Source organism: Peromyscus leucopus, chromosome 1 (assembly GCF_004664715.2).
Source record: "Peromyscus leucopus breed LL Stock chromosome 1, UCI_PerLeu_2.1, whole genome shotgun sequence".
NCBI lineage: Eukaryota > Metazoa > Chordata > Mammalia > Rodentia > Cricetidae > Peromyscus > Peromyscus leucopus.
Genome location: NC_051063.1, coordinates 9625578 through 9640076, shown reverse-complemented (window position 1 = coordinate 9640076; position 14499 = coordinate 9625578). Strand labels below are relative to the sequence as shown.

Here is a 14499-nt window from a genome sequence, read left to right as displayed (position 1 = left end):
GAAATGATATTAAATTTGTCTCAAATACAACTGCTTTTGATTTAGCAAGTGTGGTGGTATTGTGTTCCCTGAAATATTGTGCTTGCTAATAAACTTATCTGGGGTCAGAGAACAGAACAGCCACAATATTAAACATAGAGGATAGGCAGTGGCAGCACACGTCTTTAATCTTAGTATTCCAGAGGCAGAGATCTACCTGGATCTCTGTGTGTTCAAAGATACAGCCAAGCATGGTGACTCACGTCTTTAGTACCAGAAAGTGAGCCTTTAATCCCAGGGAGTGATGGCAGAAAGCAGAAAGGTATATAAGGCGTGAAGACCAGAAACTAGAAGCATTTGGCTGGTTAAGCTTTTAGGTTTTTGAGCAGCACAGTTCAGCTGAGAGGCATCCAGTCTGAGGAAACAAGATCAGCTGAGGAATTGGCGAGGTGAGGTAGCTGTGGCTTGTTCTGTTTCTCTGACCATTCAGCGTTCACCCCCATACCTGGCCCTGGGTTTGTTTTTATTAATAAGAACTTTTATAAGATTCCTGCTATAGCCAGGCAGTGGTGGCGCACACCTTTAATCCCAGCACTCGGGTGACAAAGGCAGGTGGATCTCTGTGAGTTTGAGGCCAGCCTGGACTACAAAGTGAGTTCCAGGACAGGTTCCAAAGCTACACAGAGAAACCCTATCTCGAAAAACAAAAACAGAAACAAACAAACAAACAAACAAACAAAAAAAGATTCCTGCTACATCCAAGCTACACAGTTTTTTTAAAAAATAAAATAAGAATATCAGGTGATTCTTGGATAGTATCTGTCTTAGTTAGAGTTTCTATTGCTGTGAAGAGATACCATGACCACAGCAACTCATATAAGAAAAACATTTATTTGGAGTAGCTTGCTTACAGTTTCAGAGGTTCAGTGCATTATCATGATGTCCAGAACATGGCAGCATGCAGGCAGCCATGGTGCTGGAGTAGTAGCTGAAAGTCCAACATCTTACAGGCAACAGGAAGGAGATTATGACACTGAGCAAAGCTTAAATAAAAGACCTCAAAGCCTGCCTCCACAGTGACACACCTCCAACAAAGCCACACCTTCCAAATAGTGCCACTCCCTTTGGGGACCATTTTCTTTCAAACCACCACTACAGTATCTTTTTTTTTTTTTTTTTTAAAGAAAGAATACAGCAGACTATAGAATAAGACCTAAGTTATCATTGGGTGTGGTGGCAGATGCTTTTAATCTCAGCACTCTTGAGGCAGAGGCAGGCAGATCTCTGTGAGTTCCAGGCTGACCTGGTCTACATGGTAATTTCCAGGACAGCTAGGGCTATATAAGACTCTGCCCTACCCCACACCCCAAAAAAGATCAAAGTTATCCAGCTACAGATATGAGATCCCAGATTATAAGACCAATTTGGGATATATGCATGATGCAATAAAAGTCGTCTACTTAAAAAACAAGCAAGGAAGCAAACAAAAAGTACAACTAGATTACATTCCGTTGGGAATGAGTGTCATGGCCGGTTTTGAAAGGAATGGAAGAACTCTGGGAGGTCAAGGATAAGGAGAGCCTGGGTATAGGAAGGCATGCTGCCATTTGAAGCAGCCCTTGCAATCCAGTGTGAAATAATGAATGGTTCAACTGAAATGATGCTGATGCAAGGAGACAGGGAGAGCAAGGGAGATGCTTTTAACTAGGAGAACTGCCAGGCTTGGGTTATAACTGACCTACAAATTCCTTAGACAGATATTGTCAGAAACTGTACTCATTGCTGGGGATTCAAGAGCGAGCAAAATAGATGTGATCCCTTTCTTCACAGACCATAATGGTAAATGTTCTTTGCCATGAGTCATTGGAGTCATTGGTATGGCTTGAGGCCACTGGCTTAAGCTACACCACTGATAATGGGCACTCATTGGGGCTCCTCTTGGATGTCCTGTTGTTATCCTGTGTCATGGAGATCCTGAAGTTTGGGGTCTGGAGATTTGTTCCCTTTACATGCTCCAACAGTTCACAGATGAGGTGGATATTGGGGTGGGCTAACTCACAGCCCTGGGTCTGGGCCTGGGTGGTAGCTGGGTAGGTCACTTGCCAGCTTTCCCTCATCCTCACTACCTGGATGAGCTCTCCAGCACTGTCTTGGTTAGCTCACCCATTGCAGCCTACAGCAAGGAGCAGGGGTCGGGGGCAGTTCTGCTCTTGGGCCATCGGATCCAGCTCACCTATACTACATCACCAGGGCCAGCTCTACTGTTTTGCTCAGGCAAGGTGCAGGGCCCTCTCTCCAGATTGCTGTAGGGGTGTAGCGGGGGTGGGGGTGTACTCCAGGGTCAGCTCTAGTGTGCTGCCCAGGCAGGTGAAGGCCCTGCTCTCCTCTATGCTGCCGTTTTCTCACTCTCGTGACCCTGGGGCCAGCTCTCCTGAAGGCAGCAAGGGGTGGAGGGGGGAGGGCATCCTTCCCTCACCCATGCCGCCACATGGCAGATGATGAAGAGGCTGGGTCGGCTCTGCTGCTCTCACACCCTCAGGCAGGGCTGGCTCACCTGCATCCCAACAACAGGGTCAGCTCTAGTGTGCTTCCCAGACAGTGGGCAAAGCCCGCTTTCTTGTGTTCTGCAGCTGGTGAGGGTCAGGGCTAGCTCATCCATTCTCATGACCCCGAGGCCAGCTCTTTCACCCGACAAAGGTGGAAATGGATGAGGGAAGGGAGGCCAACTTTCTCTCACCCATGCCACCACATGGCAGGTGAGAGGGGGAGTGGCCAGCTCTCCTGCTGCAGTCTCCAGCAAGAGGCAGGACCAGTTATCCCAGGGCCAGTCAAGGGCAGGGCTGGCTCAGCACAACATGGTTACAGTGAGCCCTTGTGCTAACATGGCCATAGGCATCATCACAGACCCCAGCTGCAGCAGGACCATGGACCAAGACATGGCCCTCAGCAGCAGCTGGGACTCAAGAGGTCACCGTGGCTCTAGTGGCAGCACAGGCCACCCAGATCAGTATGGCCCTGGTGGCAGCATGGCCCTCAGACTCTAACATGGTCTCAGGTGATTGGCCAGACCCTCGGCATCTGCGGAGCCCTTGGTGGTAACAGGAGCTACAGACATCACCCCAGACCCCAGCTGCTATAGAGTCACAGACCCAAAGATGACCCTAGGCAGCGGCCCAGGCCCAGATGTCTCCATGGCCTCCGGCGGCAGCACAGGCCACCAAGATCAGTATGGCCCTGGCACTGGTATGGTTCTTGGACACCAACATGGTCCCAGGTAGCTGATCAGATCTTGGTCATCCACATAGCCCTAAGTGGTAACAGGAGCCACAGACATCAACTCAGACCCTGGCTGCTGTAGGGCCACAGACCCAGACATGACCCGATCAACACCACGCCCTCCGGGTAACAGTGCAAGCCATTCAGATCAGCATGGTCCCAGTGGCAGCACAACCCTCAGACACGCTCATGGCCACAGGTTGCGGCCTAGACCCCAGGCATCTGTGTGGTCTTTGGTGACCATGGACATCAATACAGACCCCGGCTTGTGATCAGAGAAGACACACACGGAGGAATGCAGCAAGAAACAACACAACAAATTACTCCAATGATGAAAGCGTCCAACTGCCAAGCTATAGAACACAGAGCTGATCCCCAAGTGCAATGAGAAAGCTCTGGTTTTCCACTTAGGACGGGTAAGCAAGAAGAGAAGAGAGACTGAGAAGGGCCTGGCACAGTAAAATAATAATAATAATAATAATAATAATAATAATAATAATAATAATAACTTCAAGAAGAACAGGGAGAGAGAGAGCATAAGAGAGTGATGGATATTAGGAAAAGAGATGAATTACTGTATGCTCATACATAAAATCCTACACAGCAGGGGAAATGGAGTGGCGCAGCACACGTCAACATGGATGAGCCCAGCAAAGGAAAACGTGTCAGAATGTTATGTCTAAATGGCGGTGATGTTAAGAAACGCACTGCAGAAAGGCACAGCAAGCTCAGAGACACAGCTCTCTCAGTGTCGGAGAAGCCTGCGTTGAGATGGGAAGAACGGTTACATGGGCTCCCCCATAGAAATGGTGATGCTTCGTTCCAAGCTAGTCGGTGGATAAACGAAGTCACTATTTTAACTTAAATATAGGCATCATCACAGATGCACAAATTTTTAGTGGAGTGGGTGCTGATGTGGTGTGGTAAAAAGTTGTAGAACTCAGCTGGTGGGAGAGGAAGGTTGTGAACACAGTGTCTAAAGCTTGACTGAGGATTATCTTTGTTCTAGAGACTGGATACAAATACAGGACTCAGGCCAAGTCTCAGGATTTCTGCTAACTTCGCAATTCTTCATTTTCCACTCTTGCAGAGCAGATACATAACAGTATATTCCTTGTGGGGGAATGTGGAGCCCTCTGTATTTAAACTGATTAACTGAGTGTAGTGGTGCCTTCCTAGTATCCTGTCACTCGGGAGGCTGGAAGAGGATGACAAAGTCCAGACTAGGCTAAGCTATACAACAAGACACCGTATGAAAAGTAAAATAAAACAATGCATAAAACAGTGTCACAGACATAGAAAGTACTAGTTACCTGTGTTAGCTATCATCTTCATCGTTCGCAAAAGGAACAAAAGTGAAGATAAAGTCCTGCATTTATTGAACACTTCACAATTTGCCAACGACAGACAGACTAAAAACTACAAAACTGAGCTTTAAAAGAAATGAACGTGGACACAAAAGACTTTACAAATAACGGACATTTAGCCAGTCATTCATAACATCTCTTGCCTATAAACAACAAATCAAACTCATACCTCAGGAATTTATCAACTTGTTTAAAAGTGTTCGAGAAAAACGGTCTAGCACTTACGAGCACTTACTGCTCCTCCGAGGACCTGGGTTCCGTTCCCAGCACCTATGTTGGGCAGCTCCCAACAGCCTAGAACTCCAGCTCCCGGGGATCTGACGCTCTCTTCTGGCCTCCCCAAAGCACTTGTGCATACATGGCACACATTCACACATATAACAGGAATAAAAATAAAAACAAATCTTCTAAAAAAGTATCTGAGTAGCCAGGCAGCGGTGGCACACACCTTTAATCCCAGCACTCAGGAGGCAGAGCCAGGCGGATCTCTGAGTTCCAGGCCAGCCTGGTCTACAGAGCGAGATCCAGGACAGGCACCAAAACAACACAGAGAAACCCTGTCTCGAAAAACAAAAAAAAAAAAAAAAAAAAAAAAAAGTAACTGAAATGGGGGCTGGAGAGATAGTTCATCCCTTAAGTTCATTTGCTTTTGTTCCAGAGTCTTTGAGTCTGGTTCCCGGTACCCACACTGGACACTGGACAGCTCACCACCACCTATAACAGCAGCTCCGGGAGATCGGATGCTGTCTACCGGCCTCTCTGGGCACTTGCACACAGTTAGCAGAACAGGCACACACCCGTAAACAAATCCTTAAAAGGACTGAAACAGAATGTTGTATTTATTACCGAGAATTAACTTTGCTTCTGCCCAGAGGATATCATTTTAATATACAATTAAATAACATGAAAATGCCCAGGCATATAACTTTGAACCAAACCATTGCTGCGTGAATCCTAAGTTCACTTTCCATAGTTACAATGCCGAACGTTCCTGACGCCACTAAAATCATTAAATGGTCTCTCTGTGATACAGGAGCCGCCCTCAAGTACATTTACAGAAGTAACATTGAAAACCAGTATCAATGGAAAATACGAAGTGAGCAAAACTCCAACTTTGTCTAACCCAAAGCCGAGAGGAAACGACGGAAGCCTCCTGGTTTGCATACGGAGTTGGGAAAACCCTCTTGTGAATTATCTCGGTGAGGAAGCATAAGCAGTGGAGTGCTTCTGTATCTAAGCATCTTTTCTCAGATGCATCATTCCACCCGAACCTCGGCAACCATCAGCGGAGCCTTCACGGCCTCTCACAGGCCTTGGCACACCCCCCGGTGGGCGTGGCCTGCGCGTTGACGCACAGTGAGCGCGCCGACGCACAGCGCGGTGTGCGCGCGCCGCCCGCCGCCCGCCCGCGGGAGCTCGCCAGTGGCCGGAACGGCAGCGGTGGCGCGGGGAGCGGGCGGAGCAGGCGCCAACCGCCCGGGGCGCGGCGGGAGGAGGCGCGGGGCGGCAGGTGGTGTCCCTCGAGCTGCGGCGGGGTCATGATCGACTCAGTGAAGCTGCGGCGCGATTGCGCGGCTGACTTCTTCTCGCACTACGAGTACCTGTGCGCGCTGCAGGACTCGGTGCCGCTGCCCGCCGTGCGCTCCTGCCTGCGGGACGGCGTGCTGGACTTCAATGCCGATCGGCTGCGCATGGTGGACTGGGCGCCGCTGCTCAGCACGCTCAGGGTGAACCGCGACCTGCCGCTGGTGGCCATCAAGAGCTCCTTCCAACCCTGGCTCGGGGAGACAGGTCTGCAGCCGGGAGGTGCGAGGGTTCGGTCTGAGAGGAGGGAGCCCGGTGCACCAGAAGCCTGCGAAGCCGGCCTCACCCCATCCACAAAGGGGTGTCTGCCGCCGCCTTCCTTGCAGGCTGCCGCCTCTGGCGGTTGGCTGGAGGAGTAGTCAAGACAGGGAGTAGGGCTCGAGATTGGCGCTTATCACAGCGAGGAGGATGACCAGTTATGCTCCCCAAAGGGGAATATACAGTATAATTTAGCTAATGGTTTAACCATGAACGCTTTTGCCCCCGCCCTCTTTCCTTTAGGGCTTTAAATTTACAATCTCCCTTCACTCTTCATTGCAAGCCTAATACAGAAAAGAAGGGGGTTAAAAATGGAAAGAAAAAAATGTGTAACAAAACAAAAAAATTCCCTTCAGGGACGTCTTTTATGAATTTTAGAAAACTGTGTGTGAGTGTTTTGCTTTCGTGTATGTACGTGTGTGCCGTGCCTGTGGAGTCCAGAAAAGGGGTTGGAACTCCTGGAACTAGAATTACACATGGTTGTGAGCCACCATATGGGTGCTGGGAACCGAGTTTGTGTCTTTTGCAAGAACAGCAAGTACGTCCAAGGCCGAGCCGTCTTTGAAGATAACCATGTTTGCAAGTTCCTCGTATTTAAATTGTTTATAACCCCCAAGCCAAGTCTTTGGTGGTGCTTCTATGGTCATTCATGAACACTTGCCCAGCAACCAAAAAATTTACCGTGTATGGTTCCTTACTGATTTTTTTTCTTAAAGTGCGTTTGTGTATCTTAGTATCAGCTTGTGCACACACAGGGAAACCAGAAGAGGTGTTGGGTGTCCTCTGGTCACTCCCCACCCATTATTTTGTCTCTTGAACCTGGGACTGTTTTGGAAACCAGGAAGCCCTAACCGTCCTCGCTTGTCCCTGCCCCCTTCCAAACTAGAGTTACACGCCCTTGCCCCTGGGGCTTGGTTTTTGTGGGTGCTGGGATCTGGGACTCCAGACCTCCAGGTTGTACAGCAAATGCCCTCCGCTGCTGAGCTGTCTTCCCAGCAGCTAACCTACTTTTCACATCCTCTTCCAGATTTGTAAATAATTTTTTGTGTGGATGTATGTGGCATGTGTGTGCACGCATGTGCGTGTTTTTGTGTGTAAACACACACACGTTCTCATGTGCATGGAGGCTAGAAATTGATATTGGGTATCTTCCTCTATTGATTTCCAGTTTATTTGCTGAGACAGGTTGTTTTTGTTTTCTGAACTCAGGGGACTTGCTGATTCCATTGTCTGGCTAGCTAGGGACCATCTAGCCCCAGGGACCATCTCTTGTTGCTTCCCAGGGATTACTGGCTTTCACCTCACTGTTTTTCTTGGGCACACTTTCATCCATTGGCCATCTCAGCCCCATTTTTTTTTTTTAAGAGTAGTATCGTGTAAGGGAAACAGGTGTTGGAGGCAACCGAGGGTTTGAATTTCATATTTTGAACTCTTAATTCTCACACATCTGACAAGCCATTGAAACAAGCCTGCCGTGCATTCTGAGGATTAAAGCGCAGTCTGCAGGTTACCAGCTGCGAGGGAAGATGTGATAAGCTGGAAGTGATGATGTTGATGATGATGATGATGATAATTGGTTTTTTGAGACAAGGTTTCTCTGTGTAACAGTCCTAGCTATCCTGAAACTCACGCTGTAGACCAGGCTGGCCACGAACTCACAGAGATCCACTTGCCTCTGCCTCCGGAGTGCTGGGATTAAAGGTGTGTGCCACCACTACCGCCCGGAGGAGAAGTGATTATTTGAGAGCCTGGCCCTTGGCTTGGGTGTGAGATGAGCACCATCTGTGACCCTTCTTCAAGGACAGTATTGTACCACTGAGGGACCCCTAGACTGCCATTGTAATGACCCAAATTAAAGGAAAGATGAGAGATGCCTTAAAATCTAGGCAGGTGTACGTAATCTTGCCCAGTGTTTTATGCTGAATGTCAGGAGACTGTGGACCATTTCCCTTCAGACGTCCTTGGCAGTGTTTCCATGTCCTGCATCCAGTGGGTCTAGACTGTAGATTTTAACACTTGATCTCTCAGCTGTGTCAGCCTATACTGTTGAAGAAACTCCTGGCTGGCTTTGCTGCTCCTGAACTCAGTTTTCCTCTCTCACTCAGCCCAGATCCAGCATATACTGGCTGCAGTGTGTGTCTCTTTTACAGAGGCACTGGAATATGAGCTGCACTTGAGCCACGCCTGCTGGAAGGGGTGTATTTTCTAATCTGTGCCTCTCCCTGGTCATTCCCTTTGTGTATTGGTCCTAGAGTGGGGCATATTTTTCTAACCATTCTCATTGTACCAATGGCAACCTTGGTCCTTATCACCTGTGTCAAAAAACCCAACTCTTGCAGACTTGCCTCAGCCTCTGAATTTCATTTTTCTATCCTGAAGGGTCCCTCACACCTGCAGTATTTATACTGTCCAGCAGGTGTCAGGCTTGGAACCCTCTGCACAGTCCACTCTCCCTCTTTCTCCTATATGCAAATTGAGGGTTTTCTTGAAGACATCCCTTAGGTGCAGATTCTTTGCCTCCGTAAGAAACCATGCCATGCATGGTTTATGTTTCTATATCTCATACGGCTTTGAATTTTCTGTTTAAGGACATGGTTCATTTCTGTACTTCAGCATTTAGGAGTTTAAGACTAAAATTGTATGGCTGACATCACTGATTTTACAATGAATTTGTTTTAGATTCGGATACACACAGAGTTTGCAGAAACCGGGTTCCTGCGGTAAGATCCAAGGACGTGAGCTTCCAGTTATGTAAAGCTCTTAAAGGCTGCCTGAGTTCATCAAGTGTGCTAAGAAATCTGGAGCTAAATGGGCTGGTTCTGAGAGAGAGGGATTTGGCTATTCTAACAAAGGTAAGCCTTGTTCATGTGACCCGCAGACACTTGGTAGCTGGTTTTGGTGGGAAAATACGCAATTTATATTTTACTTTTTTCCTCTGTTAAGGGATTGAGTAAATCGGCCTCTCTGGTGCACCTGTCCCTTGCCAATTGTCCAATTGGAGATGGAGGCTTAGAAAGTGAGTCCAGTCGCTTAACTGTTTCCCGTGAGGCTGCTGTCATTTTGCCCGTGTGCTCTGGTGATCCCCTCTGCCTTTGTGGGCTGCTTGCTCAGCCTGAGGTGCCTCCTGCACCTGCTCAGATACTGATCTGTTCTCACTTCTACCAGGAAAGCTTATCATGCCTAAGACTGTCTGCACTTTCTTTAAGGTTGTGAAATGCCATAAATCAAGCTGTTTGTGTCTGCTCATAGTTTATGGTTTTCCTTTAAGAAGTATTTGTGGGAGCCAGGCATGGTAGTGCACACCTTTAATCCCAGCACTTGGGAGGCAGGGGCAGGCCTTTGCCAGCCTGATCTATAGATTGAGTTCCAGGACAGCCAGGGCTACACAGAGAAAACCTGTCTTGAAAAATAAAAAAATAAAAAAAGAAAGAGAAATATTTGTGAGGAAGGCAAGAGGAGGGTAAAAAGAACAAAGAGACACGACCATCTCCAAGTAGAGCAACTGTAATGCAGTTATTTTTGGTTTTTGAGACAAGGCCAGCTCAAAGGTAGCTCCAGCTGGCCTAGGATTCTCTATGTAGACCAGGCTGGCCTCCAACTCAGAGAGATCCACCTGCCTCTGCCTCCCAAGTGCTGGGATTAAAGGCGTGCACCACTATTCCAGCTGTATAATGCAATTGTAATGTCTGCATATCAATATTTAAAGTGTTCAGTTTTGGCAAGTTAGTAGACTCAAGCCTTAACTGTAATCTTGAACAGTACTTTGTTACTGACAAATTGCAGCCAGTCTGTTAGTGTCTGGGAGGGCTGTAAAGAGATTGTAGGAGTCTGTCTCTAAACTAGCATAGACCGAGGACAGTGAATAAGCCATGATTGACAGGTCGGCGGGCTCTCGGTCTCACTGTGTGCCTTTTCTTCCTTTTAGTTGTGTGTCAGGGGATAAAGAACTCTGTCACTCTCAAGACCGTCAACTTCACGGGATGTAATCTGACATGGCAAGGCGCCGGTCACATAGCCAAGATCTTAAAGGTGACTGTCCCTTCAGCTTGAGTGACTGATGTGGCTGAGGCACATACTGCTTTGGGGTGGGGTTGCAGTGATGGTTTTGTTTTCTTTTATCCATACGGAGGTTGCAGTTTGAGTTTCATCGCATGATGTATCCGTGGTTCAGCTTGGGATTCTGCCTCTTAAAGATATCACGTAATCTTAGAAATGAGACTTCAAAGTATAATACTTCTTTCTTATTTTGGTTGTTGAAACGTGGCAGCACTGAAGGAAACCTCATACTGTTACAGTCTCCAGATATTGACGCCACTCGATTGTGATTTATAAACTAATAAGAACAGTTCATAAATTCCTTATAAATCTTATAACTACTACGTTAGGACTAAAGGTACTTACCAATTTGACACGAAGCCTTTTTTGTAGGTTTTTTTGTTGTTTGTTTGCTTGCTTGTTTGGGGCTAGTAGGGGTCGAGACAGGACATTGCTGTGCTCCAGGCTGCTTGGACTGGCTGTGTCACCCGTGCTGGCCTGGAACTTGCCTCAGTCCTCTTTCTTCAGCCTGCTGGATTAGAGGTGTGTCACCTTGGCTGGCTTTTTTTTTTTTTTTTTTTTTTTTTTTTGGTTTTTTGAGATAGGGTTTCTCTCTGTAGTTTTGGTGCCCATCCTGGATCTCACTCTGTAGACCAGGCTGGCTTTGAACTCACAGAGATCCACCTGGCTCTGCCTCCCGAGTGCTGGGATTAAAGGCGTGCGCCACCACTGCCCGGCTCTGTCACATGTTTTTTGCAAGTAAGGGTCTTAAGAAACACAGCCCTGCCTAGCTGTCTGTGTGGTAGCTGGCTACTTTTGCCTTACGTCAGGAGAATTGAGTAGTTGGCAAAAATAGTTGGTGTCAGACCCACAGAGCTGAGAATGTTTACTTTTGGACCTTTACAAAGTAAACGCTTTGACCCTTCTGATAAATAATGGTCAAGAGCATGGATTCTGTTTTCTGGTGTGGTGGTTTGATTTTGTGAGGTTTTTGTTGTTTTGGTTTTTGGGGAATGGTATTTGTTTTTATGCTGAGGCTTGAACTAAGACCTCACACTTTAGGCAAGTGTTCTACCACTGAAATATAGCCCAGCATTTTTTGACTTTTTGAGACTGGTTCTCATTAAGTTGCCTAGACTGGCCTTGAACTCACTCTGTAGCCCTGAGAGACACTGGACCTGTGATGTGCCTGCCTCGCCTACTGAATAGCTAAGTGTGGATGCTGAAGCCAGGTGGCCTAAATGGAAACCCTGACCCATGTAGTAGCTTGTGAGCATGGATGAGTTGCTTCACCTCTGTGAAGTCGCCTCACTCTGAGGGTCTCGTGAGCTGTCCTCCCCAAGGCAGCACTGTGCAGCATCTGCTGTGGCTCAGTGCTTCATGTGGCTACTCTGAATAGAAAATGACATCAACATGACTCCCTTTAGTGTCCTGTCACTCCTCTGCTCTTTAGATGTTCAATCGGGGAGGTGTTTTTCCTTTTAATATCAGTGGCCTATGTTGGCAGAATTTACCTGGTGAATATAGAGAATTGGTTATCGTTCTAAAGTAATGGGGACTATGGGAGTCCAGCCCCTCGATAGTCCCCTCCCAGGGCCCAGGAAGAATCTACAACTAGTTGATAATTAATCTTTGAAGAAAAGAAATGAATCTATGTACACAAAACTCCTCCGTTCATACACTTTATTATTCTGCGATGGTTCTCTCTCTACAAGCTTATATTCTGCTCTCATTTTTAGCTCCTTTCTTGCCTGATTTCTCTCTACATTTGTCTGTTGTCCCCTCTAGGTTCTATCTTAATTCCTTCATCTAGTTCTGTCCCTTCTAGGTTCTCATCCATCTAGTTCTTGCCCCTATCAGCTCCTCTCCCGTCTCCTTCTCTCTCATCTTGTTCTACCTCATCTTGTTCTTCTCCATCTGGCTCTTGCTCATCTTCCATCTCGTTCCTCTAGTATTCTCTTCTAGCCCTTCAATCTAGTTCTTCCCCATCTCAGTTTGTTCCTCTCAACTTCTTACCCATCTAGTTCTTCCATTCTCTTTTCTCTTCTCCGTCCTCTGTTCTCCACGTTTTACCTAAGTCTCCCCAGAATCTAGTTACATCAAGCCCCTGGTCGAGCAAGGTCCCCAGGCTTGAATTCTACAGGGTCATAAAGGCAGGTAAGAATTTTTCCTCCGGCAGTGACCACCAGGCTTTCTTTAACAATCCAAAATGGGACTGGTAAAAGAGAAAGTCAATTGAGTGCTAATGACCAGTTAGCATATTACTGTTAATCCTTGAAAGTGGCTAAGGGAGATATCTGATTCCAGAGAAAGCATTTCCTCCAAATACCTGGAATGTGTATGTCCAGAGAGTGATCAGTCCACATTGTTAACCCTTCTTAGGGAAAAGTCAATTGGGAAAACTATGAAGGCACACATGATTTTTATAACAGAATACAGCTGATATATAACAAGCCAAATAACACCAAAAACTTCTTGGAATTTGGCTTCCTCTGGAGGAATTCCCTGATCCCTCCAGGTAGTGACTTTGCCATAACCAGCTGAGTTCTTAGGATATATTCATGCGGCCTACAGCATTAAAGGCTACAACTGTGACTAAAAATCAAACCATTTTTTCCCCTAATGCATGTCGGACTCTCTTTGCTTATTCTAGGACTCAAAGATGTATGTGTGCCCTAAGAAGTATGTGAGAGTCATTGGGTTAAAAGATGATGTTGCGCCTCTGACTGTATCTTTTCATCATCTGAAAGTTGCACCTGTTGGCCTGGCTGTTAAGTAGTAGAGTACTTTGTTTGGCATGTCCAAGGCTCTAGATTTAATCCCCAAAATCACACCTGCACACACACACACACACACACACACACACACACACACACACAAACACACACATACATTCTGTTGTCTGTGTACATAAAACATACATAAAGAATTTATACAGCTTTATGTAGCTTATTAATAACCACAATACTTGTATTGGGAATCCCAGAGGACAGGATAGAGTTTAGAAGTGTAGCGATGGTAAACTAGTTCTTTAATGTGGCAGAAAAGGAAAATAAAATTCTTGAAAGTTTAGTGAGTTGTTGGTTTACCTAACTGTTGAGCAGCGGTTACCCCTGACTGTTCTCATGACTTGAGCCCTGTGCTGGGCCCTTCTGAGGGCAGACTGCAGTGTATTTGCACTTAGGGGATGTGGTGTGTGTAATCCACATGCCTAGTTCCCCTTTAGGTTTCCTGTGACCTCCTCCAGCACCTGACTCCCTCCATGCTGTTATCTTTGAAGTACCAGACCATGAGAAGGCACGAAGAAACCTGGGCTGAGAGTCTTCGCTACAGGAGACCCGATTTTGACGGCATGGCTGGCTTAAGGCGCATCACGCTGAATTGCAACACGCTAATTGGTGACCAGGGTGCAAGTGCTTTTGCAGACTCTCTAAGTGAGGATTTGTGGCTTAGAGGTAAGTTCAGTGAGCTTCAGAAATTGAAAATCCTCTAATAGCTTTTACTGTACCTTTAAAGTCGTATATATTCTCTGTAGAAAACAGTGTTACCTATAATCAAAACATCTGGAAGTAACTACTGTTCATTTAGGCATATTTTCAGCCTTTAAAAAATAGATGTTTATACACTTAGAGATTATAGCAATAGTTATAGCAAACTTGATGTTTTATAACCCTACTATTTTTATTTACAGGTAGGGGTGTTGTGTGTGTGTGTGTGTGTGTGTGTGTGTGTGTGTGTGTGATCTAGTACTCAGTTTTGAGCTCAGCAGTACCAGCCTTATCTAGAATGCAAGTGCCCTTGTGTGCTACTTAGTACTACAAAATTTTTTTTGCTATATGCACATTTTAAAGGATTTTCATATATGATCTTGACTTAATTAAATAATCAACAGTTTGCTGTTATTTAATATATATGCTATATGATTATATATTATATTATATATGATATATATGTTATATGATATATTATATATATATCAAATATATATACTATATATGTG

At 46.3% G+C, this 14499-nt stretch overlaps 1 protein-coding gene across 4 annotated transcripts in view; it reads left to right on the top strand.

Moving 5' to 3' along the window:
- Positions 1-6060: 6060 nt before the first annotated feature.
- The window catches only part of Cep78 (centrosomal protein 78), a 32898-nt gene continuing 24459 nt past the window's right edge, over positions 6061-14499 (top strand). Inside the window, exons 1-5 of one of the 4 annotated variants that reach the window (XM_037205165.1) lie at positions 6061-6428; positions 9144-9316; positions 9408-9480; positions 10390-10493; positions 13780-13954. In XM_037205165.1, the coding sequence (XP_037061060.1) occupies positions 6161-6428; positions 9144-9316; positions 9408-9480; positions 10390-10493; positions 13780-13954 (793 nt within the window). In that variant the 5' untranslated portion in view covers positions 6061-6160. The remainder of the gene's footprint in view (positions 6429-9143; positions 9317-9407; positions 9481-10389; positions 10494-13779; positions 13955-14499) is intronic. The other 3 variants (XM_037205168.1, XM_028874869.2, XM_028874870.2) reach the window with 3 other exon arrangements.